The sequence below is a fragment of the Eretmochelys imbricata genome, chromosome 2 (assembly GCF_965152235.1).
Source record: "Eretmochelys imbricata isolate rEreImb1 chromosome 2, rEreImb1.hap1, whole genome shotgun sequence".
Classification (NCBI taxonomy): Eukaryota; Metazoa; Chordata; order Testudines; family Cheloniidae; genus Eretmochelys; species Eretmochelys imbricata.
Genome location: NC_135573.1, coordinates 181101309 through 181127673, shown reverse-complemented (window position 1 = coordinate 181127673; position 26365 = coordinate 181101309). Strand labels below are relative to the sequence as shown.

Genomic DNA, 26365 nt, shown 5'->3' with positions numbered 1-26365 from the left:
AACTCAGTCTTGAGGCCAGTTCAGTTTTTTGCCCCCACTTGGAGGGCTGTGTCCACATTGGTGCATAACTTAAATAACTCCTCTCCTTCCCTGGTATTTATCCCTCTGATGTATTTATGGAGAGCAATCATATCTCCCCTCAGCCTTTGTTTGTTTAGCCTAAACAAGCCAAGCTCTTTGAGTCTCCTCTCATAAGGTAGGCTTTCCATTCCTCCGATCATCCTTGTACCCCTTCTCTGCACCTGTTCCAGTTTGAATTCATTTTTCTTAAATGTGGGAGACAAGAATTGCACACAGCATCCCAGATGAAGTCTGAGGTTCTAGTCCCCCTGCTCCAATGAGTATTTGTTTATACACAGTGGAACAGCTTCAAACAGAAGTGATTGAGACCTAGCTCAGTGGTTAGGGACCTCTCCTGGGAGAATAGAACCCCAAGTTCAAATCCCTTCTCCACATCAGGCAGAATGGGGAATTAAACCTGGGTGTCCCATGTCTCGGGGGAGTGCTCTAAGCATTAGGATGAAAATTAACTACTACCACCTGTTTTGTTTTGAATGCATTCATTGGTCTGGGCCCTGAAGATAAGGTAGGTGAGGGAACACCTAGTTTGTGAATCCTGATGAGGTTTGGGCATCAGTTAGGCACTGCATTACTGGGTGGTATCAGAACTCAAGCAGCTGTGTACATTCTCAGCTAGTGAAATATAGGTGTCTAGCGGACTTTTAACGGTGAAAATGTATATGATGACAAAAGCTAGATTTCCCCTTTTATTTTTAAGATTTTTTTTCAATCTTATCTCCCTTGTACCTCAACTGAGCAGTAACATACAAATTAGACTTAAAAGGACAAAATCTTGCTTCAGTTATCTTGAAGGAAAAGGTTTTACTGAAACTTTAGACCAACAGTTCCATAGTTGCAGAAATGTATCCATTAATCTAACCACCTCTAGTCTCTTAACAGCAAAAGGAGAGGGAACTGCCATACAATGGCTGGTCAGTGAGGTCAAGCTCAAAAGCTACAGCTGCAGCACTAGAGGGCTAATCCAAAACTCATTAAAATCCAGGATAGCCTTTTTATAGACTTCAATAAGCTTTTGTTAGAAGAAACCTGCTCCTAGGGCCTGACTTCAACAGCTCGGAGGCAGGTTAGCCAGTCTCCAGGCTTTAGCCACTCTCTTTTTAAATCATATATAAAATCAGCCACAATTTCTGCAGCATGTTTTTCTACTTGTTACTCAGCAGAGGAGCTCTTGGCAGAGACACATATTTTAATAGAAGGTAACAAAGCTGCTTAACTGCTAAATTATGAACCCTCTCAAATAGCTGGTCTGTCTGTTTTGCACATTTCTTGAATCTTATCTAGAATTAAAAACACAAAGAGCTGGTTTTGAAAAAGTTGCCAATTTGCTCAGAGGGAAGATGAAGTCTTTGAAAGTGGCAGATGTATTTTGAGAATTATTTTGATAAGGTTTTTTCTTTCAGAATTACTCAACATAATGTTCCTTCCCTCCCCCTCCCCCCCAGAGAGAAAACAGAGCTGGATCAGCAAGAGTTTTTCAACCAAGAAACAAAATTAAACTCTGATATTTTGGTATTAAAACACACAAAACCTCCCAATCTTATGTGTAAGCCTTTCATTTTCAAGGAGCCATGAAGTATATTTCTATATGATCAAATACAGTGAGCATGTGTCCTATTAAACATAACATGCCAGGCTTTTAACAATATAAGATGAATAGACAGTATATCAAACACAATAGCCATGATATAAATCAAAGTGTAGCTGAATCAACGTAGAATACAGGAAAAAATAATGTGAAGAACAGATCAGACTTATAGGTTGTTTCAGAGTTGGCACAGATGTCCTAATCTCCTATAGATCTCAAGTGGGCAAAGGGGCAGGGGAAGAATCAGGGGGCCAAGTTAGTGGTTTATTTCTGACAAATGGAAGTTGCCTGCTCTCCAGCATAAGAATTTGGAGGACACTCCATAAACAGAACCAGTTTTCCTCCTGTTGAGTTTACCAGGGGGAATAAGAGGAACCTGATCTAGCCTATGGAACTTTAAGAAGGGCTAGAATTTAGGGCCTCCCCAGCAGCATAGTCCAGTGGGTAGAGTTCTAGACTAGGACTGGAAGGTTCGGATTCTATTTCTGGTATAGTAGAAAGAGAGCCTGAAACATAAGGCCTTGTATCAGAGGCCTGGTGTGAGGCCTAAGGCCTGAACTAAAGTAATACTGAAGCTTTGCTGATATAAAGCAAAATGAGAAGAAGTCAGGCTCTGCCTGCTTACAAGCTCTCAGAATCTTGCAAGAACAGGGCTGATATTGCAGAAACACATTTCTAAGAGGTGCTAGGCACATTCCAGAAGGGTGATACCAGAACATCTCAATACCAACACAGTCCCTAAAGATAACAGGAACACAGTGATGCATCCTAAAGATGAAGTCAGAATAACAGTGTGATGGATAGAGATGTACAAGGGGATGAGTGGTAACTGGCTAGGTCAGAGAGTATCAACTCACTACGTCAGAGGGGCAGTACCTAACTTGTTTGCATTCATGTATGAAATGGAGTCTCAGAGGGAGTATCTTTGGCCAGCCTAGGGAGCAGTGGAAAGTCCTGCCACTGACAGAGCTGCATCCATTGTCACGGGCATACATATGCTAGTGTAACTGCAGTCATTGATCCAGGGAGCTAGGGCTGTGTTTCATCGGCAATAAACCTGGCTGGATGCTTTCGTACCTTAACTGATCTTGTGGTTATTGGGCAGTTCGCTCGAGGTCTGCTGCACCAGCTGTCTGCGCAGAGCTGAGACGGCACACATAGAGAACACACACGCGCAGCCGAACATCTAGCAACATCTGACCACACCAATGATTTGTTAGATAAAATGGGCAAGTTATTTAATCTCTCTGTCCTTCTGTCTCCCCAATCCTTGGTCTGTTTACACTGTAAACTATTCAGGGTAGGGATGGTCTCATGTATTTGTACACTCAGGTTGGGCATCTAGGCACTACTGTAATACAAACAAATAATACCCATTGGGTATTATTCAGAAGAGCAGTTCTGTATAAGCTCAAAAGTTTGTCTTTCTCTCCAACAGAAGTTGGTCCAATAAAAGATATTACCTTGCCCAGTCTTTCCAATATCCAGGACCAACACAACACTACCACCTCTTCCTGCATTATAAAAGCAGGAGTTTAGTCCCTCATGTCTACATCACATGATTTTGTGGAGACAAAAAAGTTACTGCATATTCAAACTTAAGTCAATAAGATGCTAACATTTCCCATCACCATTGCCTAAAGTCATAAAATGTTCTCTGATCACACTTCCCCATGAATTATATTTCATATCACATAAAAATGGTGTCCAAAGTACAATCTATACCTCCTCTGTGATGTTTTAGGATACTGTAGAAAAGCTTTTAAATAGCCATAATAGAGATGAAAAAGAACTTTTGGCCATTTAGTGTCATTCTCTGCCAATGCAACTTTGTACGTTGCAATATAATTCCGAGTCCTTAGTTCAGTGAAGGGCCCAAATCCATTTGTTGTGGATGTAAGATCTTAACTACAGTTTCTGCTAAGAACTTTTATATAGGCCTGGATGAGGACTAGCTGACAAAGAACAATACATAGCTAAGAGAAAGCTGGGGTCATCAGATAACCTTGTGTGTTTCAAGTCAGTGAGCAGAGTCAGCATAACTCCAAATGTAATTGGGTGTCCTTATTGTGAGTTATAGCCACATGAAGCACTGAGAAAGGCCTCATGGTTACACCCTAATGCAGGGGGGAGATAGTGGTACAATACCCCTCAGATCCCAGACAGAGTTTGGGAAGAGGCCTAATATGATTGACATGAGTTATGACACCCTCCCCTCACAGATGTATGCTAATCCTAGCCCAGAGAAATGCAAGGGTAAACTTCTAAACAATTGTTATTGTTAAGTACTAATTACTGCTTTTTTTGCTTTAAATCTCTAGGAATGTACCTGTTGGTCAACCGAAAGAGCTGCTACCTCATTCCCCTGGACCCCAAAATTAGGATTTAACCTGTATACTTTAATAGACATAGTTTGGGGGTAATTACCTGTGTGTCAGCAATATGTTAATTCGGTCTTTGGACAGAGACATTATGTAATCTTTTAGATCATTGGCTTACTGTACTTATCTTGTCTTGCTGCTGGAACCTATCCAGGGAATTGGGAAAACCCATCCTCGTGGCTTCTCTCCGCCCAATGAGTGCTCTATATAATCTATTGTAATTAATTGTTCTGCAGTGTCTCTGAGCCTGATAAACAAGGTGACACTCTGCCAGTGCAGTGCATAATAAACTCCTGTGCTTGACTCTACACAGTGTCCATTTTGGTCCTTTATTCAGGCTTGGGTTTAATGAAATGCAGAAGGACCCTCCACTATTTGGAAGATTATTCCACAGTTACTAGCTCTCATTGTGGGGAGATTTTAAATAAATGTAGCATAATTTTCCATTTCATTCTATCCCATTGCTCCGATTATCACCATAAAAATAATTATCCTTCCTTAATGTTTACACTATTCATATATTTCTATCTTTACACCTTCCTCCGCCCCTGCAATCTTATTAGTCATCTCTAAAGCTGGCTATACTTAGGCCTTTTAGTTTTTGCTTCTAAATCAAGCTTTCCAGTCCCATAACCATTTTTGTTGCTCTTCCCCATACTACCTATGTGTTAATAAAGTATCAGAACTGAATACAGTACTCACCCAGCTAGTCTCCAGTACCAGATTCTTTGCTTACACTAGATCCGCAAAGATCTTAGAGAAGAGCATGAGTATCAACTCAGTGTTTAATACCCCTTCCAGATAGATCCCAGAAGTGATTCTTGATTATTCCCATATCCTCAATTGTTCATAACATTTGTCCCCCCCATGGCCTATACTCTTCAAATGATGACAAAATTGAAAAATGTTTCCACTTAGCCAAATAGACCTAGTAGATGGTTTTCTACAATTACGCAGGGTTTTCTGAACTGCTTTGAGCATTGCCCTTCCTCCTCATCTAACCACGTACCATCCATGCTGTGAGGGGCAGACTGTGCAACACCAGATGAACAACTTGCTGTGGCGCTCAGTCAGCGAATTAGAAAGGAGAGAATGAGGTTTGGGAGGTCAAGCAGACAAACTGAGAAGGTCAGAGAACCCACACTGTCTTGGCCAGGTTGGTGCAATAAGTATCAGGTTGGCACAGTCCAACCTGAGTTTGATGATAACCTGAGGGATGAGAGGAATAAGGAGAAAAGGCATACATTAGGTCAACTCCCCAGTTCAGATGGGAGGCATCGAGTTCGGGACCCAGAACTGAGTCTTGCTCAGGAACAAAACTGATAACATTTCTTATCCTTTGTTAAGAACAAGTCAACCAATGGAATGTCCCATTCCCTGAAAATGGACCTCATTATGGTGCTCTTTAAAGATCATTTGCTGTTGTTTGAGAAAGTCCTGCTGAGTTGGTTGGCCAACAGGTTTTGAGATTCCAATAAGTATGCCGCTGTGGGCATATCTTCCTTGTTCTAAAACTCCATTGCCTCCTGACAATGGTGTTTGGAATGGGTTCCTCCCTCCTCCTCTGATATTACATTGTGATGGCACTGTCAGTGAGTATGTGAACTGTTGCTCCCTGATCTGATTCTTTAAGGCATGATACACATTGTAAATGGTCCAAAGCTCCAATATGCTGATATGACAGGATACTTCCTGCTCTGACCACGGACCCTAGATGTGCTTCCCAACCTACCGTGGAGGCATTGGTGACTACTGTTCTGGTCAGCAGAAAAACAGGCAAAGGGGAAACTCTTGCACACGTTGTTTTGTTCTGCCCACCATTGTAACAAGTGCAATATTTCTGGAGGCACTTGGACATATCTGTCCAATGACTGGTAACTTGGGCAATAGACCAACTTCAGTCATGACTAAAAAGAACAAAGATACAATCTTGTGTGTTGACTCATATAAGGGCATGTGGCCATATGGCTCAGTAGCTTCAGGCATAGATGGACATGGTCAAAGGATGTCTAGACAAAGGTGCCGAATTGTTTGGAATGACTTGAACAGAAAAAAGGCCCGTGAATTTGTAGATTCTAATAGGGCCCCAGAGAATTTGATTTTTTGAGTTGGATTCAAAATTGACTGCTCCATTCAAAACCAGCCCCAGTCAATCGAAAAAGTCCAGTGTGACTGAAGAGTTGTTCCTTGCATGTGCCTCTGAGTTGGCAGTTGTCTGGGTACAGAAAGACATGAATTCCCCTTCTTCTGAGACACAGTACTACCACTGTCATGCATTTGTTAAAAGAAACACGGGGCTGATGACAGGCCAAAAGGGGACAACAGTATATTGATAGTGCTGGCCAGCGACAAAAAAAAAATCTCAGGAACTTCCTGTGACCTAGGAAAATTGCCATGTGGAGATAGGCATCGTGAAGACAGAGCAGCAAACCAGTTGCTGTGATTCAATATGGGAACAACAGTTGCCAGGGTAAGCATGTGGAATCTCATGTACTTGATAAACTTTCTGAGATTGCAGAGATTGAGGATAGGTCTCATCCATCCCTGAAACTTGGGGATCAGGAAGTACTAGGAGTAAAATCCCTTTCCCTGATGAGGAATCTCCTCTATAGCTCCAAAGCACACAGGATCTGGACCTAGTGAAGGAGCAGTGACTTGTGAGAGGGGCCCTTGAAAAGCAACGTGGAAGGGCGTCGGATGGAGAGAAAGTGTATGGCGTAACTTGATCCCACAGTGCTTAGGATACATCTGTCCATTGTTATAGTATCCCAAGCACTGTAGAAGTGAGCAAGCCTCTCCTGGAACTGAGGAGACAGGGTTGAAACATTCACAACTGGGAAGCTGCTCTTGATATGAATGTCAAATAGGATGCCTGCCTGAAGATGGAGGAAGACGGGCTGGTTGGGTAAAACTAGAACCAGAAGATCTCTGTGATCTATGCCTTTTTCTAGGGAAGTTCTGTTGCCTATCAAGGAAGTATGGCTGACAGAAGTATTGCTGGGGGTGATCTTGCTGGTGTTGCTGCTGACCCTCAAAATGATGTCTCTCTGAGGCCCAAGTGTAATCCCCCAAAGATTGTAAAGTAGCCTGGGAGTCCTTAAAAGAATGCAATGTCTCATCAGTTTTCTCAGAAAACAAAAACTGATCCTCTATGATCTGTTGAACCTCAGGAGCTGTGCCAGAATTCTGTAACCACGAGGCCCTCCTCATTCTCACAGCTGATGGACAAGGCATCCACTGCATCCAGTGAGGTTACTTTTCCTTGGGGGAGCAGAGGAAGGGGAACAATCCCTCTTCCTCTTGGGTGAAAAATCTAAGTCCTGATGTAGAGCCCCAGTCCGTACTGGCACAGGCTCTCTGGGGGGCTGACAATCTGCGATGCTTCTCAGCACCTCCTCCATCCCCTCCTGCACCCCAAAACCATTATTATACTTTTACACTAATATTTTGTTAGTATTAGATTAAAAGATGTTTTTGGCTTTGAAATTGAAAATCCCTTTGCCACTCAAGAAAGGTCAAGGGGACAAGATAGCGTAACCTTCAAGATGCATTACTCACTTTCAAAGAGAGATGTGCCTCAATCAGTCTCAAAATAATGGCTGGGGGTATAGCCACTGACACTCTACAGGTTCCTCTTTGAAGACTAATGTTTACAATATTTTTTTTTATTAAGAACAAATCTCAGTAAATTGACTAATTGAAACTTGAAATTTAGGAAAGAATTTCCACTCCAATCAACATTTGGGGGTTAGGCTCATGATTATGTTTTGTACCTACATTACTAAGTGACATTTGTAAGGAAAGGAAAATGGAGGTTGACAGAATTTTTTTAAAGCATTAGAGACTCCTGATCTGTTCCACATCATTTGGCAAAGATTATTAATCTATGTAGTCGTCATACCTGTACCCGACATAATCATTATAATAAATTCTGTAAAATGTGATGTTTATAATGAGTAAAAATACAAAAACACATTCCATGAATTTTTTTATTTAACTACATATAAGTACATGTGAACAATTGAAATAAACCCCATAAAAATACAGTACTTTTTTGAGCTGTAACACTATTTAGTCACAATGTTTATATAGAAAGATATCCATTTTACTGCTTTCTTGAAACTCATCACCATATTTTTAAAAAATTATCTCTTCTCTTAAGCCCTTTTTAGTGATTGTTTCCTTATAGAAACTTTACCAAAATGTGTTTTTGTAAAAGTTAAAAAGTTAATATGTATTTTCAACCCTTTATCTGAACCCTCCCAAAAAGCAAATTTTTAAAAAAATCAAATACATAAAATACTGATCAGCTTTTATTCCACAGTCTTCACATATGTTCAACATTTTATTACTACTGTAAAAGAGGTTTATTCCTACAGCATCTATTACTGCTAGATGCAGTCTGGGCTGAATATCCAGTACAGCCACCTAGACCACTGTCATGTCATTAGGCTGCTGACTGAACATTTATATAGTCTCAACAGTTACAAATCTAGATTACTTGTGATGTTTTCCAGTGGCTGTAACATATAGAATTTATAACATCTTGTTTGTTAATAGTCTGTACAATATCCTTGCTCCAGTACACTGGGAAGTGAATTCCTCTGTGAAATTAAGTCCTGTACCATCCACAATGTCAGGGCCACATTATGGTGATAGAAATAAGAAAAAACTTCAAAGCAGGAAGGATAATTGCACTCTACATGGTCAGACAATTCAAGGAAAGTATATCTAACATTTGGTTTAGTGATTACATTTAAACAAACTTTTGACCATAATCATAGTAAGGTCAGGTTAATTTTGTTACAAGGGTTTTTTTCAGTATTATTTGGATATTTTTAAAAACCAGCATTGGTTAAATAAAGCTAGATGTCCAAAGTACAACAGAATCCTTAAACGGGCTTTAATAGCATCTCCTACAGAGTTAAGATGTAGCTTTAGCACATCTGGCAGTGCAGAGTTTATTCTATTACCTTACTAAAGCTACACAACAACAAGAATAAATGATGGATTTTGCCTGAATAAAATATTTTTTCCCTTATTAAACTTCACATGTGCATGTCTGGTTGTTTTGAATGTACTAGAATGTTAAAAATCCTTGGGCAATCAGAGGCTAAGCTACCGCTCAGTTGCAAATATTCCTCTCATTGGTTTAATTATTTTTGAAAATTAATACTGAAGTTACTGCACATGCAAAGTGCACATCATCTAAAATGTGCAGTTTCAAGACTGTTTAAAAATTATTTCCATTTAAAAGACAAACTTAAAGGCCTGACATGTTTTTAAAGTGATCCAAAATTTATCAGCAACCCTTCTTCAGTTTCTCATAAAACCATCCTTCAGACAGGTATGGCTAAAGAAATTGTGACACTTCTTCAGAAATGTGTGAACCGTATCACATTATCCAAAGAGGAATACTGGGAGGATCATTATACTGTGATGGTGATTTAAGAAGTCTGCTGCTAGGTGCTATAGCACCATCCATTAGTTCCTAATTACTAGCACCAATGGTTTAAATAACCTTGCTTTGCTAAGACAGACTGACAGCATTTTTTAACAATTTGATTGGTTTTGAGAACTGTAGTTACTTTCTACAGCCACTTAACTTTTGTTTGGAGCAGTATTTATTAAAGAGTGTGCAAACATATAATCATTTGCATAGCAAACCTCAAGAGACTGACTCTGAAATAGAAATCCAAACTGTCAGGTTAAGGTACTTCTATAATCAGAATTCCTTTAAAACGACAAATATTTAAAAATACACATTTCCTAATTTTAAGTTTAGTATAAAAGGTGTTTCTGATTTAGAATTTTTATACAGTTACCAGTTAAAAAGTTGAAAAAGATTGACAGTTCTTTGCACTGAAGTGTTATTCCCTAGTAACCTTCAAGACTCTGTAAATACTGTTCTGGAATACTGTGTTGAAATATGGCCTGGGGTCCTTACTCATACGGTTACATAAAGGAATTTTGCCAGCATTGGCAGGTTCTTCCACATCCCAAATTTCAGGCATACTGCAACCGGGCCTAGAAAATATTTGAATATGTAAACAAAAATAAAGAAGGACAAGTAAGGAAATGTAATGAAAGAAACATATGGCAAGTTTGTTTTATAAACTAAGGGTTAAAAATGACTGACCTACAAAGGGGAAAAAAGGGTTTCTGAACTCTTGCTCCTTTATGATGAATTACGGAAAGCACTTAGGTCTTCTTTAAAGGTTTTTTTCATTTGTCTTTATATTGGAAATACAGGTCGTATTGGAGAATTAGTGAAAAAATGGTTACCTACCTTTCGTAACTGTTGTTCTTCAAGATGTGTTGCTCACGTCCATTCAATTCTGGGTGTGCACGCACTCACATGTGCGGTCGGAGATTTTTCCCTTAGCGGTATCCATAGGGTTGGCTGCGGCGCCCTCAAGTGCGGTGCTCACGTGTCTGTATATTAGGCGCCGCTGGCCCTACGCCCTCTGTTTCTTCTATCAGCAACTCCGACAGAGGGGCGGGAGGGCGGATAATGGAATGGACCTGAGCAACATCTCGAAGAACAACAGTTACGAAAGGCAGGTAACCATTTCTCTTCTTCAAGTGCTCGCTCATGTCAATTCCATTCTAGGTGACTCACAAGCAGGATCCATGGAAGTGGGCTTGGAGTTCACGGGCTTGCAGCTTGCAGCACTGCTCTGCCAAAGCCAGCGTCCTCTCGAGTTTGCTAGGTAAGTGCACAATGAGACGTGAACGTGTGGACAGATGATCAGAGAGCGGCCCTGCAGATCTCTTGGATTGGCACCTGTGCCAAGAAAGCCGCGGATGACACTTGCGCTCTAGTCGAGTGTGCGGTCACAGCTGCTGGCAGAGGCACTTTTGCCAGCTCACAGCAGTAGCGGATACAGGCCATGATCCAGGATGAAATCCTCTGAGCAGACACTGGGTGACCTTTCATCCTATCTGCCACCGCAACCAACAGCTGTATTGACCTGCGGAACAGCTTTGTCCTGCTGATGTAGAAGGCCAGCGCCCTCCTGACAGCCAAGGTGTGCAACCTGCGTTCCTCTTCCAATTTATGAGGCTTTGGGAAGAAGACAGGTAAGTATATGTCCTGGCTGGTATAAAATTGGGAAACTACCTTGGGTAGGAATGCTGGGTGCAGCCACAGCTGGACCTTATCCTTACAGAATACTGCATAGGGTTGCTCTGAAGTAAGTGCCCTGATCTCAGACACCCTGCAGGCAGACATCATCACAACCAGGAACAAAACCTTCCAGGAGAGAAGAGGAGAGCAGGAAGCCAGAGGCTGAAAGGGAGGCCCCACGAGCCGCGACAGCACCAGATTCAAGTCCCAGGGAGGGACAGGATCCCAGACGTGAGGGTAGACATGCTGCAGACCTTTCAAAAACTGGGCCATCATGTTGTGAGCGAAGACCAACCTGCCCTGGAGTGGAGGGTGGAAGGCTGAAATAGCGGCCAGGTGGACCCTGATCGACAACAGGGACAACCCTCGGAGCTTGAGGTGCAGAAGATAATCCAGCGAGGCCTGGATAAATCATTCCGAGGCCCAGCATGTGAACCTTTTCCACTTGGCCAGGTAAGTCGGTGTGGTGGAGGGTTTTCTGCTACCCAACAAGACCTGTTGAAGCCGGGCCGAGCATTCCCGTTCTTCCGCATTCAGCCATGCAGTAGCCATGCTGTCAAGTGCAACACCACCAGGTTTGGGTGCAGAAGACTGCCATGGTTCTGGGATAGCAGGTTCGGCCAGAGAGGTAGCTGCAGCGGGGCAGCTACCAAAAGATCCAGCAGTGTGCCGAACCAGTGCTATCGAGGCCATGTGGAGGCTATCAGGATAACCTTCGCCCTGTCCTGTTTGATCTTCACAAGGACTCTGTGAATCAACGGCACTGGCAGGAAGGCATACATCACCATGGGAACAGAAAGGTGTCTGACAGGGAGCCCCTATCCATCCCCTGGATTGAACAGAATACGTGGCATTTCCTGTTCTGAACAAGTCCACCTGGGAAGTCCTCCACTTCCAGAAGATCATACTGATCGCCTCCAGATGGAGTGACCACTTGTGGCGAGATGAGAAGGTCCTGCTGAGGTGATCTGCTAACACGTTCCTGGTCCCGGGCAGATATGTGGCTACCAGATGAATGCCATGCCACACACAAAAGTCCCAAAGGCAGAGAGCTTCTTGGCAAAGGGCCAACGACATAGCTCCACCCTGCCTGTTGATGTAATACATTGCAGCGGTATTGTTAGTCAGGACCTGCAACACCTTGCCCTTCAGGTGGGACAAGAAAGCCTGAAAGCCCAGGTGAACCGCTCTGATCTCCCTGACTTTTACATGGAAGGCCAGATCATCCTGCAACCAGTGGCCTTGCATGCTGAGCTTGCCCAGGTGGGCTCCCCAGCCCAGATCCGAAGCATCGGAGGCCAGGGTCAGCGACGACCAGCGAGCCTGGAGGCAGGTAGGTATACAAGTACTCGAATCCCATGGCTGGCACAAAGTGCTTTTTCTCAGCCCCCTTGGAGGTGGGAGGGATGCATGACAGGGTTTGCCAGAGGACCTGGGCTATTTTTAAGACCCCATGGGGCACTGGTCATGTAACACGGGCAAGGGTAGATGCCGAGAGCACACTGAATAGGATGTCCACCTGTTCAGCATCTCCTCTACCTCTAGGCCCAAGTTCTCGGCCACCCATTGAAGCAGGGCCTGGTGCTCTTTGAAGTTGTCCGGCAGCCTGGCACTTGAGGACCCTGCACCACCTCATCCGGGAATGACGATGATGACTGGACCACCAGGGAGGCTCCAGAACATCATCCTCCATGGGGGAAGAGGGTTTTGGGGTGGGCACTCGCTCCTCTCCCCTGCCCTCTCAGTGCACTTTGCGCACCAAGCCTGGTGCCGCCAGCTGTTGCTCCGAGGTGGCAGCCAATTAATGGTGCGAAGGGGGCATAGGCATCACAGGCATGCCCCACGCACTCCAGTAGGGCCACTGTGCTGGCCACTGGCTGTGTGGCCAAGATGGCATCGCAGAGGTCGATGAAGCCTCGGGTGCCCAATCACGCCAGTGATGCCTCGGTGAGGGACTGAATTCCCTCTCTGTGCCAGAGGAATCCCCTTCCGGTGACCACAGTGGGGCTGTCGATGCCTGCATTTTGAATATGAGGACCGGGGATGGGGGGACTGGTACTACGATGGAGACTGTTCCCAAGGTGCAGGGGACGGGGATCTGTGCCAAGAAGATGACCGGTGAGAGGATGAACGATGCCAGCGATACGGTGACAGGTGCCTCCCTATAGGGGATCTGCGTGGAGAGGGCAGAGACCGCAATCATGGTGCCGGTGATCTAGGGCGACCTGCAAAGCACCTGCGTTGCAAAGCTGGAGATCTGCAGCGTGGAGACAGAGCGCATTGTCTTGGCTCTGGCGATTGGCGACACTCACTTGCCCTCTGGGGGGCTTGACAGAGGGCTTACTGTGGCCACAGCTGTAAGAACTTTTGACCCAGGACGCAGAAACAGCATGACATCCATGCACATGGTGCCAGCGATGCTGGTAGAGGCCTCTGCTCTCTGGGTGCCAGGAGAGCTTTGGAAGGTACCATAGACCTGGGTCCCCAACCGCTCCTGGGAGTTGGTGGCAGATCCCTTGGGGGGCTAGGGCCCCCCATTGGGGAGGCACATCCATGTGGCTCTGGTGTGGGCGGGTGGCCCGAACTGGGTCCTTTGCACAATACCCCATGGCCTTTCTTGCTCAGTACTGGGGAGCCGTCTTTCTTGGACTTCTTTTTGGGCACCGGTGATGGAGAGCAATGCCGGGCAGAACCCAGTGCCGGGCATGCACTACGCACCAAGGCCGAAGTGCTAGGGGCAGAGTCTGGCCAGGAAGGCTCCGACGCCGGGCGGAGAGCAGCCTCCATGAGGAGGGCCATCCAATGGATGTCATGCTGTTTCTGCGTCCTGGGTCGAAAGTTCTTACAGCTGTGACACATGCGATTCCCCCAAGCACTTCAAGCAGCTGCTATGGGAGGTCACTTAGAAGCATAGGCCTGTTGCAGTCAGAGCAGGGTATAAAATCTGGAGACCGGGGCACGCCCCACTTGGGGCGAAGTCCCCGTTGGGACTCTAACTTCTAACTACACTACGTAACAACCACTTAAACACTGATTACTATGAACAAACTGCTTACAAGGCCCTAAGGCTTGAAGACAGTAGAAACGAAACAGATAGCTCTTGCTAGGCAAGGAAAAGGCACTCTGACGAACCACCATGAGTGGTAAGAAGGAACTGAGAGGGTGTAGGGCTGGCGGTGCCTAATATACCGACGCATAAGCACGGCACTCAAGACAGCGCCACAGCCGACCCTATGGATACCGGTAAGGCAAAAACATCCGACAACCGTGCGCACACCTAGAATGGAACAGACATGAGCAAGCATTCAAAGAAGAAATTATATTACCAAATCAAAGAAAAAAGTGTAGAGTCAGAAAAAGTCTTGTTTGGGTTTTGTAACATCTATTTCATTTCCATGCCTAATTAGCATTTTGCAGAAAAAATTCAACATCTTTGGACCTCCTTACACATACACATCTGCAACTGCCTTCACAGCATAGCACTCTGCTTGCTCTGCATTAACTTTAATTGTGTTCTACAATTATGTTTAAGGTTATAATCCTAAAAGGTTCACACACAAGCTTAACTTTACACATATGAATGAAGTCAACAGAACTACTGTGTGTAGAGTTACTTGTGTATTTGAAGGATCTGGGCCCAAATTTGTTTCAGGTACTTAATTATGGTTAAGGATAAATGTAAATTCAAACTGCATATCAAACACAAATTATCTAATACCTAATGTTCATATACCTGTGGGTATATTTGAACAACATACCCCGACATAAAGAGGCTCAGTGACTGTAAAGGTTGTAAAGTCTATCTTTCTATTCACACATCCTAATTTTGTTTGTGTGGATAGAGAGCCTGGCTCTGTCTGTATTAATTCAATTCATACAGTTTAAGAACTTGTGCTAAATGTGAAATAAATCTGCAAGTTCTAATGACACAGTTACCATAATTCTCTCATCAATCTCCACAATCCAAAGACAAGATCCAGTATATCCTCAGCTATACTTTGGACAGAATATTGATGCTGAATACTAATACTTACTTAGTTCTTCTTATGCACCATGACTCTTCTAAGATGTAATAATTCACTCCTAGTTTTAACAAATCTTTTTTCACTTCTTTTGCTGGTTTTCGACTATACATGGAATACACTATTTTAGTTCTGGCCCTTTGAAAATAAAAAAATCCATAAAAGCTGTTAGGAAATAGGATGGGAGGGTGGGGAGAACCAAATTATTTAGGATGGATAAAATAGCCAGCCTGAGATACCATAATGAGGGGGATTGTATAAAAAAGGCAGACCGCTTTGTAAGAAAAGCATGTAATAAAGTTATATTTATGTTAGAGTACTTGGGTTTAACATTTCTTAAGTTATTTGCCCTCCTATTTAAGACATGGCACCAGGAAACACTGCAGCTTCTTATTTCATATCGACTGTGTATCACTTGTGGGAGAGAAGCAACGACTTTCTACTGAATTGGTCTTTAAGACACATTTCTATTTTAGATGATTCAGTTCCAGACATTTTGTTCTAACTTAACCCACTTCAGTCAAAATCTGTGGAATGAATCTGAGTGATGTTTCTTCTGGTTTAATGAGAAACAAGATGAATTTCCTGGTGGACCCGTTTGCCCTCCCAGGAAAGTGAACTTCCTTCGATTTGTAAAGAGAGAAACTTCAAAAACAGAACTTGTTTCTTTCCATTTCCCACTAGCCTGAACAAAACATGATTTTAGTTTAAAGACAAGAAAGGGTGAGCAGAATCACTAAAAAGGAAAGCCTGGCATTGTGATCTACTGTTAATGCACTGAAGCAATGTACATAATCATGTAATAACCTTAATAGAATTCTATTTGTCCTGTAAAAGAGAAGGTTGGTGAAAGTCTGAAGACATGCAGTGAATCATTTAGAATATTCTCTGCAAAATCCTGTCAGTCTAGTGCTCATATGATTGTGGGATGGGGAAGTAAGGCAAATAGCTGTTTTGCAGTCTTGTTCGAAAATATTAAGGCTCTGATACCAAGTACAGTTGAAGGGGATTGTCTGGAGACAGAGAGCAACATGATTATATTTGGATCTTACATGTGACTAGAAATATACGATAAACATGTGGCACTATCTGTGTGCTCCCCTTCCCCTACCCTCTTTCCACAAACTTGAGTTGCTGAAGACTGTTGCAATGATACTTGTGGATAAGATGTTAAAACCTTCTAAATAAATGAATTTCAGAAGCCAATTTACACAAAAAGTTCAGGTTCCGAAAACTGCAAGGAAAACAAATTAAGCCGTCAAATGCCATATGAAATGAACTGATCAAAAAAGTCTGTGCAAAATTTGAATTTCAATCAGTCTTAATAAAAGAAGTTCCTAACTTAATAATCAACATTTAAATAATATGGATTTAAGATTTCAAGAAAACACAACCCTTGCTTCCAGTAATAACTAAGTAAATAAAGCTGCAATCTTGAGAACTTGTCTGTTCACTGGGCCATGGGAAAACAGAGCAACAAGAGGTAGATTTAGTAGCAGCATGTTGCTTCAGACTTCATAATTACACAATATTTTTGATTACTAAGTCTATATTTATACTTTAAATGCTACGGTGGCACAACTGCAGCTGCATTACTGTAGCACTTCAGTGTAGAGACTACCTATGCTGACGAGTGGACTTCTCCTGTTAGTGTAGGTAATCCACCTTCCCAAAGGGCGGTAACTCAGTCAACGGCAGAATTCTTCTGTTGATCTAGAGCTGTCTACACTGGGGACTAGGTTGGTTTAATTATGCCATATAGTGGTGTGGATTTTTCATACTCCTGAGCGACACAGCTGAGTCGATCTAACTTTTTAGCATAGACCAGTCTTAAGTCTGAACCATTACAGTGTCTCTACTACTTCTATCCCACAATGGACTATGGTCCTTCAACTTGTTGATGACTATTTTAAAACAATGTTGATTAGTCAAATAAAAATATGACCTAGAACTTCATGGGTTTTTAAAAGATTGTACTAGACAACATGATGATCATTCCTGTTGTACATCACAAGGCTAAAATAATTAATGTTAGAGGAATAAAACTGAACTTTGAAATTTACCTCAGCCCTGCATCTTCATAATGGGGATGATTTACAATCGGTCGAAGGGCAGACAACTTGACACTTGCCATTGTAGGCATCGCTCCTGCAAAAACAGCATCTGTAATATATAATGAAAGACTTATTTAAAGCAGGTATAATTAAGAAAAGGGGAGAAGAGATTCAGTTTCAAATAGTTAAACCAGGACAATACAACAGAATAAATGTAAGGATGGAGAGATCTGTTGCACTTTAAAAATAAAATAAATAAATAAATAAATCCTTAAATTTAATTGCTCTGAAAGCTTGGTTCAAATAGCCTGTGAAGAGATGCTCAAAAGACAAAGGCCAAGGATTTTCAAAACTAACTATTTATTTGGGATGATAAGCACCCTCTCGAAAAAAAAAAATCTGACTTTTTAAAGCAACTCAAGTTGAGCACCCAAAACAAGGCATGCAAAAATCACTGGTCATTTTGGAAAGTCTTGAGTACTGTATCAGTCTTAAGGAATTAAACTATTAAATTTGTGGACTTAATATATTTTATTAAGTTTTTTTGGTCGTGAATCTGTATATTGACACATTCATGCCAGTGTCGATTTTTACTTGATTTCTGATGCATGTACACCCAAATATTTCCCACCTGACTGTGATATAAGTCCTTAGTTATAAAAGTGAAAGTATCTGCATGCACTATCTATTTACGGAGAAGCAGCTCATTTTCTGATTTATCCGTCTACCTTTGAACAACAGGAGAGGAACAAACAGGGACATGCCCTAGAATGAATAGGGCGTGCTCTACTGATGAAATGAAGAGCAAAGCCCAAGTCTGCATATGGATCCATGCGGATAGAACCCTACAATTTATGTTGAGTCCATTTAAGTCTATTAGTGATACTACAACAGTGCCTAGGGGTCCCAAACAAGTTTGAAGCCCAACAGTATTAGGCTCTGTACAAAATTATAGTAAAAAACAGCCTCTGTCCAGAAGAGCTTATAAAACTAATAGAGAGGGGAAACAGAACCAAGTGACTTGTACAACGTCATGCAGCACATCACTGAGAGCTAGGACTGAAATGAAGGTCTCCTCAGTCCCAGCTCAGTATTTTATCCACTAGATCATGATGCGTCAGTCAACTGAGCACTGTATATGTACAAAGGTCCACAAACATGGCTCCAACTGCATGAACGATACCCAAGTATGTGAACGCTGTTGCACTTAAGAACACAAGCATTTTCAAAAAGTATGTTCATCATATTTCAGGAGAAACTTTTGAGACAAATAATGAACTTTCCTTTAGGAATTTTTTTCTTCTGAATAGAATTATACTGAGGTTTTAGCCAAAATGTGATTGTCTTCAAGAAAAAAGGCATACAAGATGTTACTAACTTATACTAACTGTTGTTCTTTGAGATGTGGGTACAGACATGCACCCAGTATTCCAAAGCCAGAGAACTTTGCCTAGCAGTACACGTAGAGGCGGTGCACACATGCTATAGCTCCTTAGACCCCCCCCCAGGTTATTTAGGGGCAGTGCTGCCTCAACCTCCCTCTGAGCACACCAAACATCAAGAATTGAAATTCCTATGTAGAGGGGACAGAGGGTGTGTCATAGAATACACATCTGCACCCACATCAAAAGGAACAGTAACAGCACATTAAAATAACTGTCCTTTCTTCTTTGAGTGAGTGCAGACATGTATTTCACTTAGGTGACTGACAAGCACTATCAGGACATGTGGCTCACAGTCTATTCTGAGAGCAACTGCAAGACTGCCTTCCCAAAATTTGCAGAATATCATCATGCTTTGTAAAATTATGTACGGAAGACCAAACAACAGCCCTGCAAATGTCCAGTATTAAAATATCACTGAGAAATGCAACGGATGTCACTTGGGACCTCATTGAAGTAGTCACGGCCACAAGAAAAACACTGTCTTTTGGCGTAGAAAAGACAAAGAACAAATTGCCTGGGGCTCAAATGGAAAACCCATGAGGGCAGCCAACAGAGTGCTAAGGTCCCATTGAGGAATCACTTCCTTTACCAATGGAAAGAAACGAGTGACCCCTTTCATGAACCTGGCTACAATGGCATTTGAAAAACTGATTTCCCTTGGATAGAGGATGAAATGCTGAAATTGCTGCCCAGAGGACCCTCAACAAACTGATAAGACAGACCACAGGACTGAAGGTATAATAGGAACTCCGAAATGTCCTGAATGCGGGCTTGCCTCAACTGAACTCCCTGGGGACAAGAACTAAGTTGAAATACATTTCCACTTAGCCAAATATGTAGTCCTAGTAAAGGACTTTCTACTACTAAGTTGAACCTGTTGAACAGCTGTGGAACAGTGCTCCTTCTGATCTAACCATGCAGCATCCATGCGGTGAGATGTCGACTGATTGGAGCTGGATATCAACAATAAAATCCCAGAAAGACTGAGATAAAGAAGCTTGAAGTAAACTTTCACACCGATTGCTCCAACTCTAGCCATGCATGGCAAGAAGGAACTGATGGTGGTCAGGGTAGCACCACCTTTAAATAACCTGAGGAGGAGCTAAGGGGTCAGAGGACACAAGTGCAGCACCTACAGTTACCTGTAAGAAAAATTCTCTGGCTTTGGTGCACCTGAGTGGAATACATGTCTGCCACTTGCAGAACAGAGGATTCTCACTTAAACATAAGTGAAATACAAGGAACGTATCCCAGCATTCCAAATATGTTAGTTAAAAAAATTGTTTAATTTAATCTGTGTCAAAAACCATGTGTGTAATAGCACAATAGTATTTTGAAAAATGCAGTTAGCATTTTAATTGGCTTAATCTTGATTCAATTCCAGCATCTAATAAGGTTTAACTGCTCCTGACTGACTGCATTTTGACAGATTATTGCTAAAAATTCCTTCAGTTTCAGCTCAAATAAGGACATCATCACACACAACTAAATAGTTTACCTTGTCTGGTACTGGATTTTATCCATTCTAAAAGTTCTTCCTGTGGCAAATTGCTAAATTCTCCCATTATGTTCCACTGATTCTGAAGGTTTGCTGATCCCTCTATTGCCATTATTGCTAAAATAGCAAAGACCAATGTTTTGGGCTGAATTTTGCCAAAGAGCCATCCAAACAACTGAAATATAAAAGCCAGTTAATTCCAAAATACCTACAGTATTATACAATATTCATGTCTTATGATTTTAATTTCTCCAGTAGAACCTGTCACACATATTACAATCAATCACAGATGTTCTTTTAGGGCCCAGTCCTGCTCCTAGTGACGTCAATGGAAATTCTGCCATTAACTTCAGTGAGAGTAGGATTAAGACCTTAAGTATTCACTTAAGTTGACTCCACTGGAGTATGCTGCTCCTACTTTTCTTATACTATAAAATAAGAAAATATGCATTAATGCAACTTTAAATTTTCAGTGATCATAAAGTCAGGGAATGCAGCAGTTAAGGTTCATTCAGCAATGTCATCTAAATCTCACATATGTAGTATTTTATATTCTTGTCAAATGAACAATTCAGTATATTTCTGATCATTTTAAATGTATTTCATAAAAAGATACAGGAAAGGTCAACTTTTTTTAAGAACCCAGAAGCAAATCAGAAAGGAAAGAGTTAATGGTAGAAATTTACTGTTACATCACATCTATTCTCTCCCTCTCCCACACTGAAAGAGATAAGCTTTGTTTGAACAACAGTGCAAATGGTTTGAAGCAGACTTTGAAGTGCACATCTCAGTAAAATGAGTATTGTGCAGGGAAAAAGGAATTCTGTTTTACTGCTCTATTGTTTTGCTTGATCAAGGACAACCAATCCCTGCCACACTTTCCCTAACCCCCCAAGTACCCACAAAACATATCCCTTAATTTTTATTGGCAACTTCTGAATTAAAAAAGCAAGGGTTTACACTTCATGCTTATTACACCTGGTTACACACTGTTTAACAACTTGGCGCTAGCTAAATGCATTCCCATTAATCAGAATTTATGTAATTACTGTACTATTAAAGCAGCAGGAATTACCAATCACTGTTAGGCTAAATTATTTAATTTCCAATTAAGACCTCCCAATAAGCCAGCAGTATCAATTAAACATGTGCCACATAACAGTATTTTATTTTTTATATAATACACTGCCTCTGGCAGCAGAGAGGGAACATGGCCAAAGCACCATCGTTCTACAGGGTACAACATACACTCCACTGTTTCTCCCAGAAGAGCCCAGCTCCTTCCCCGCTGAGGATCTAGCGCAAGCAGCTGCACTAGTCTGGAGCATTCACTGTACACAGTGTACATGGCCCCAGTGTCAGTCAAAGCTTCTTGTTTCTTCTTTCCACCTGAGTGCTTCTCTACAGATCTGGGCATTAATGAGAACACTAGTTTACATAACCCAAAGGGAGCAACCTGCAGTCTGCTGAATGAATGAAGCAGAAGGAGCTTCTTATATGGGCTTGCAATGATTGTTTTGATAACAACTTTTATTTGGAAGGGTGAAAAAAAACTTTATAACCACATTTAGATGGTCATAACTTATGTTACTTTCTTGGGGAAAGTGCTTACAACAGAGAACAAAAGTAGATGTGTAGATGCCAGAATACCACAAACCCGTTTTATGGACATTTATAATCCTACTCATCTCTAAAAATTAAAATGTCATTTTATATAAATATAATATGATGCTGACCAATTAATTTGACTGCTGATCTGTTTTTAGTAGTTGGTAGCTCTTTGGCAGATGTACTAACAGCTACATTGCAATCTCAGTTTAAGTGAGAACGTGTTAGAACATTTAAACTCCTTAGTCAGTTTGCTGCTTTTCAGGTGAAGAAAAACTACACTCCCATAATGGTTCTATAAAAACCTGATAAAAGTAACAGTATTTTGTATATATGCAGAACCCAAAGTGATTGAACATACATAAAATACAACAAAAGAATCTCCTTTTATATGAAGTTGTGACTAGATTAGGAGGATTCTCATGTGGTACATGATTCATAAATATGCTCTGCCAAATAAATCTTTAAATGTTTGCAAGGAATATTTTCTTAATTTGCAAGTCCATCAGAACGTTTTCTGCTGCTTTTTAAAATTCCACTTAGGATGGAGTAATTCCTCCTAATTTAGAGAGCAAACACACACAAACAACGTCAGCTTTATCATCAGCGTGTCCCCCACGTTGCAAGATGCTGCAGTGAGCAAACTGTGCTCAGTTTGATAATGAAGGGTATAATCATCCATGTGATGCCCTGAAAGAAAAACAACCAGCAGCAGAACTAATCCCATTCCACAGATGCCCAGTCTCAGACTATGTATTCTCGGACAAAAAAAGGTGTTTTTACTGTAAGGATAACTAGTGTGTGTTAGCTATCATGCTGTAAAACTCTTAGTGGTGACAAGGCATTGTAGCTTTACCAGGAGGCAGCCTAGATGAGGTCAACCATGGATGGTGTTATAGTGCTGACCTCGCCTAGCTATTTCACAGCAAAAACAACTGCCTTGTTTCTGCTTAGGAGTTTACAGCAAGATAACTATCATGCATTAGTTATCTCACTGTAAAAAACCCCCCACCTTTGAGGTTTTATCTTCACTGACAATCTCCCTCCTACTTATCTTGGGGACTAGATTAGATGGTCCAGATCGCTTGCTGTTCTGTCTTATGTTCCTAAATCTTTGTAAACTGTTTTCACCCTTACCACTCTCATAATTGCTTAATCCTGACATCCATCCCACAGATATCAAATCCTCCCAGAACCTTATTCTAGACAAGGCTGGACAATCATTTAGTCCTGACTCCCCTCTAATCCTAGTCGGACCAAAAAGCAGTTATTCCGTCCAGTTCTTTTTATACATATACAGCCAGATTCTTGAGTTTGCCTGAGCTATTCTTGGCTGAGAACCCAATAGGGGAGGCTGAAAGCCACTTTTACACTTCCTTGGTCTTGGAGGTAGTGCGAGGTCTTCTCATCCCCTTTGTGTAAGGTAGGGCAACCTCATGTCTGCTCTAATCTATGATGGATACAAGAGCTCCTAGGGCCATTCCAGTCAGTGTAAAACATGTCAGCCATAATCTTTTATAAGATTATGTCTTATCTTTTATAAGATTATCATAATCATAAGCCTCCTCTAGATGCATGAGAAAAATGCTCTAGGAAGAAGCTAGACTCCATCTGTCAGCCTTAAGTACTAAGCCCCAGTACCCTATCCTGAATGTGTAAATACAGTAAATGGAATATGTAGGTACTTTAGACCTTTTAATTAATTGAAGGTTTTATACTTACTCTGCAAAAGTTAACATTTTATGCATACTGACTATAAAAATGAAGGTTTGTCATAACGCTTTCCCCCCACATGTTGCAACACTGGTTTCAAATTAAATTGATGAGTGGATAAAATTTTGATTATTTCAACTGCTCACTTATCCAGAACATTATAGAGAGTAGTATTTGGACCTCAAATTAATATGCAAATAGCTAAATTATTCAATTAGTCAATCAGAAAACAATCAGAGAAGCAATATATGCAATCTGATGGGGTCAGATCAGGATCATTGTTCTTATGCTCAAAACTGGATAATGCAGATGAGCAATGTATAGTTAAAGCAAAATATATTACATTACGAAACAGTTAGTTTAAGAATCTCAACTTCCACCATTTAAAAAGGAAAGGCCAGGACATAAAGCTATATGGTATATGCAGGATTATGCATCTAGTGTTTTTGTTAACTTAAAAGATATTACACCTAATGATATACTCTTAGAATTCTCTGCAAATTTCTAGTTTGGATGCTGTAAGCAATATAAACATATTTCAGTTAAGCACTGAAAAATAAGACTCAATTACCAAGTTTCATATCCCATGATGATAAACATTCTATGCAACAGAGGTCACTTTGAATTTATAGATAATGTTCATTGAAGAGTACATACTTTTAGTATTATGAAACCAAAGTTTTACCCAGGTTTAAAATTCAGGAATACTTGCTTGGTAATTAAATTGTAACACACTGCAATATTAGTTACCAGTTACAAACAGCAGTACCTAAGCTTTCAACTTTGCTGTGTTCACATCTACTTTAAATAAGACAGACATGAGCATACTGTGTGAGAGCAAGGCTTAGGAGTGAATTGGAAATTACAGAAAATTGAAACCCATGCACAAGTTTGTCCAAAAAAAAATCTGTTTTGCTACAGTTCAATTAAATTTGCAGAGAACAAACATTTAGCTAACTGCTGCAGGAAAGAGAATATTTGATTTAAACTAGGGCTGTCAGTTAATCGCAGTTCACTCATGCAATTAACTCAAAAAAATTAATCGTGATCTTTTCACGATTTTTCACGATTTTTTTTTAATCGCACTGTTAAAACAACAGAATACCAATTGAAATTTATTAAATATTTTTGGATGTTTTTCTACATTTTAAAACATATTGATTTCTATTACAACACAGAATACAAAGTGCACAGTGCTCACTTTATATTATTATTTTTATTACAAATATTTGCGCTGTAAAAATGATAAATAAAAGAAACAGTATTTTCAATTCACCTCATATAAGTACTGTAGTGCAATCTCTATCATGGAAGTGCAACGTACAAATGTAGTTTTTGTGTTACATAACTGCTCTCAAAAACAAAACAATGTAGAACTTTAGAGCCTACAAGTCCACTCAGTCCTAATTCTTGTTCAGCCAATCACTAAGACAAACAAGTTTGTTTACATTTACAGGAGGTGCTGCTGCCTGCTTCTTATTTACAATGTCACCTGAAAGTAAGAACAGGCATTTGCATGGCACTTCTGTAGCCATCGTTGCAGGTATTACATGCCAGATATGCTAAACATTCGTATGTCCTTTCATGCTTTGGCCACCATTCCAGAGGACATGCTTCCATGCTGATTATGCTCGTTAAAAAATAATACATTCATTAAATTTGCGACTGAACTCCTTGGGAGAGACCTATATGTCTTCGGTTCTGTTTTACCCACATTCTGCCATATATTTCATGCTACAGCAGTCTTGGATGATGACCCAGTACGTTTGTTTTAAGAACACTTTCACAGCAGATTTGACAAAATGCAAAGAAGATAGCAACGTGAGATTTCTAAAAATAGCTACAGAACTCAAACCAAGGTTTAAGAATCAGAAGTGCCTTCCAAAATCTGAGAGGGATGAGATGTGGAGCATGCTTTCAGAAGTCTTAAAAGAACAACACTCAGATGTGGAAGCTACAGAACCCGAACCACCAAAAAAGAAAATCAACCTTCTGCTGGTGGCATCTGACTCAGTTGATGAAAATTAACATGCATGGGTCCGCACTGCTTTGGATCTTTATCGAGCAGAACACATCATCAGCATGGACGCATGTCCTATGGAATGGTGGTTGAAGATGAAAGGACATATGAATCTTTAGCACATCTGGCATGTAAATATCTTGCTACGCTGGCTACAACAGTTCCAGGAAAATGCCTGTTCTCACTTTCAGGTGACATCGTAAACAAGAAGCAGGCAGCATTATCCCCTGCAAATTGTAACCAAGTTTGTCTGTCTGAGCGATTGACTGAAGTAGGACTGAGTGGACTTGTAGGCTCTAAAATTTTACATTGTTTTATTTTTCAATGCAGTTATTTTTTGTACATAATTCTACATTTGTAAGTTCAACTTTCACAATAAAGAGATTGCACTACAGTACTTGTATGAGGTGAATTGAAAAATACTATTTTTTTTGTTTTTACAGTGCAAATATTTGTAATCAAAAATAAATATAAAGTGAACACTATACTCTCTGTATTCTGTGTTGTAATTGAAATCAATATATTTGAAAAGGTAAAAAACATCCAAAAATATTTAAATAAATTGTATTCCATTATTGTTTAATGCGATTAATTTTTTTAATCGTGCGATTAATCGCGGTAAATATTTTTAATATCTTGACAGCCCTAATTTAAACAGATCTGTTAATAATTTCTTAAAGATGTGGAACAGTAAGACCAAACAACTATTCCTGTGAATCTGACAAAGAAAAATAGCACTCTTAGAGTGTTAGATTTAAGAAATAGAGTGTGGATTTAAGAAAAAGGAAGTCCTAACTGACTGGACATTGTTTAAGTGTAAAATGAAATA

At 40.9% G+C, this 26365-nt stretch overlaps 1 protein-coding gene across 1 annotated transcript in view; it reads right to left on the bottom strand.

The window, feature by feature from the left end:
• Positions 1-8068: 8068 nt before the first annotated feature.
• DPY19L1 (dpy-19 like C-mannosyltransferase 1) overlaps positions 8069-26365 on the bottom strand; it is a 96080-nt gene continuing 77783 nt past the window's right edge. Inside the window, exons 20-23 of the mRNA XM_077811038.1 lie at positions 20196-20370; positions 17262-17361; positions 15211-15336; positions 8069-10074 (exon numbers count right to left, since the gene is read on the bottom strand). Of these exons, the coding sequence (XP_077667164.1) occupies positions 9918-10074; positions 15211-15336; positions 17262-17361; positions 20196-20370 (558 nt within the window). The 3' untranslated portion in view covers positions 8069-9917. The remainder of the gene's footprint in view (positions 10075-15210; positions 15337-17261; positions 17362-20195; positions 20371-26365) is intronic.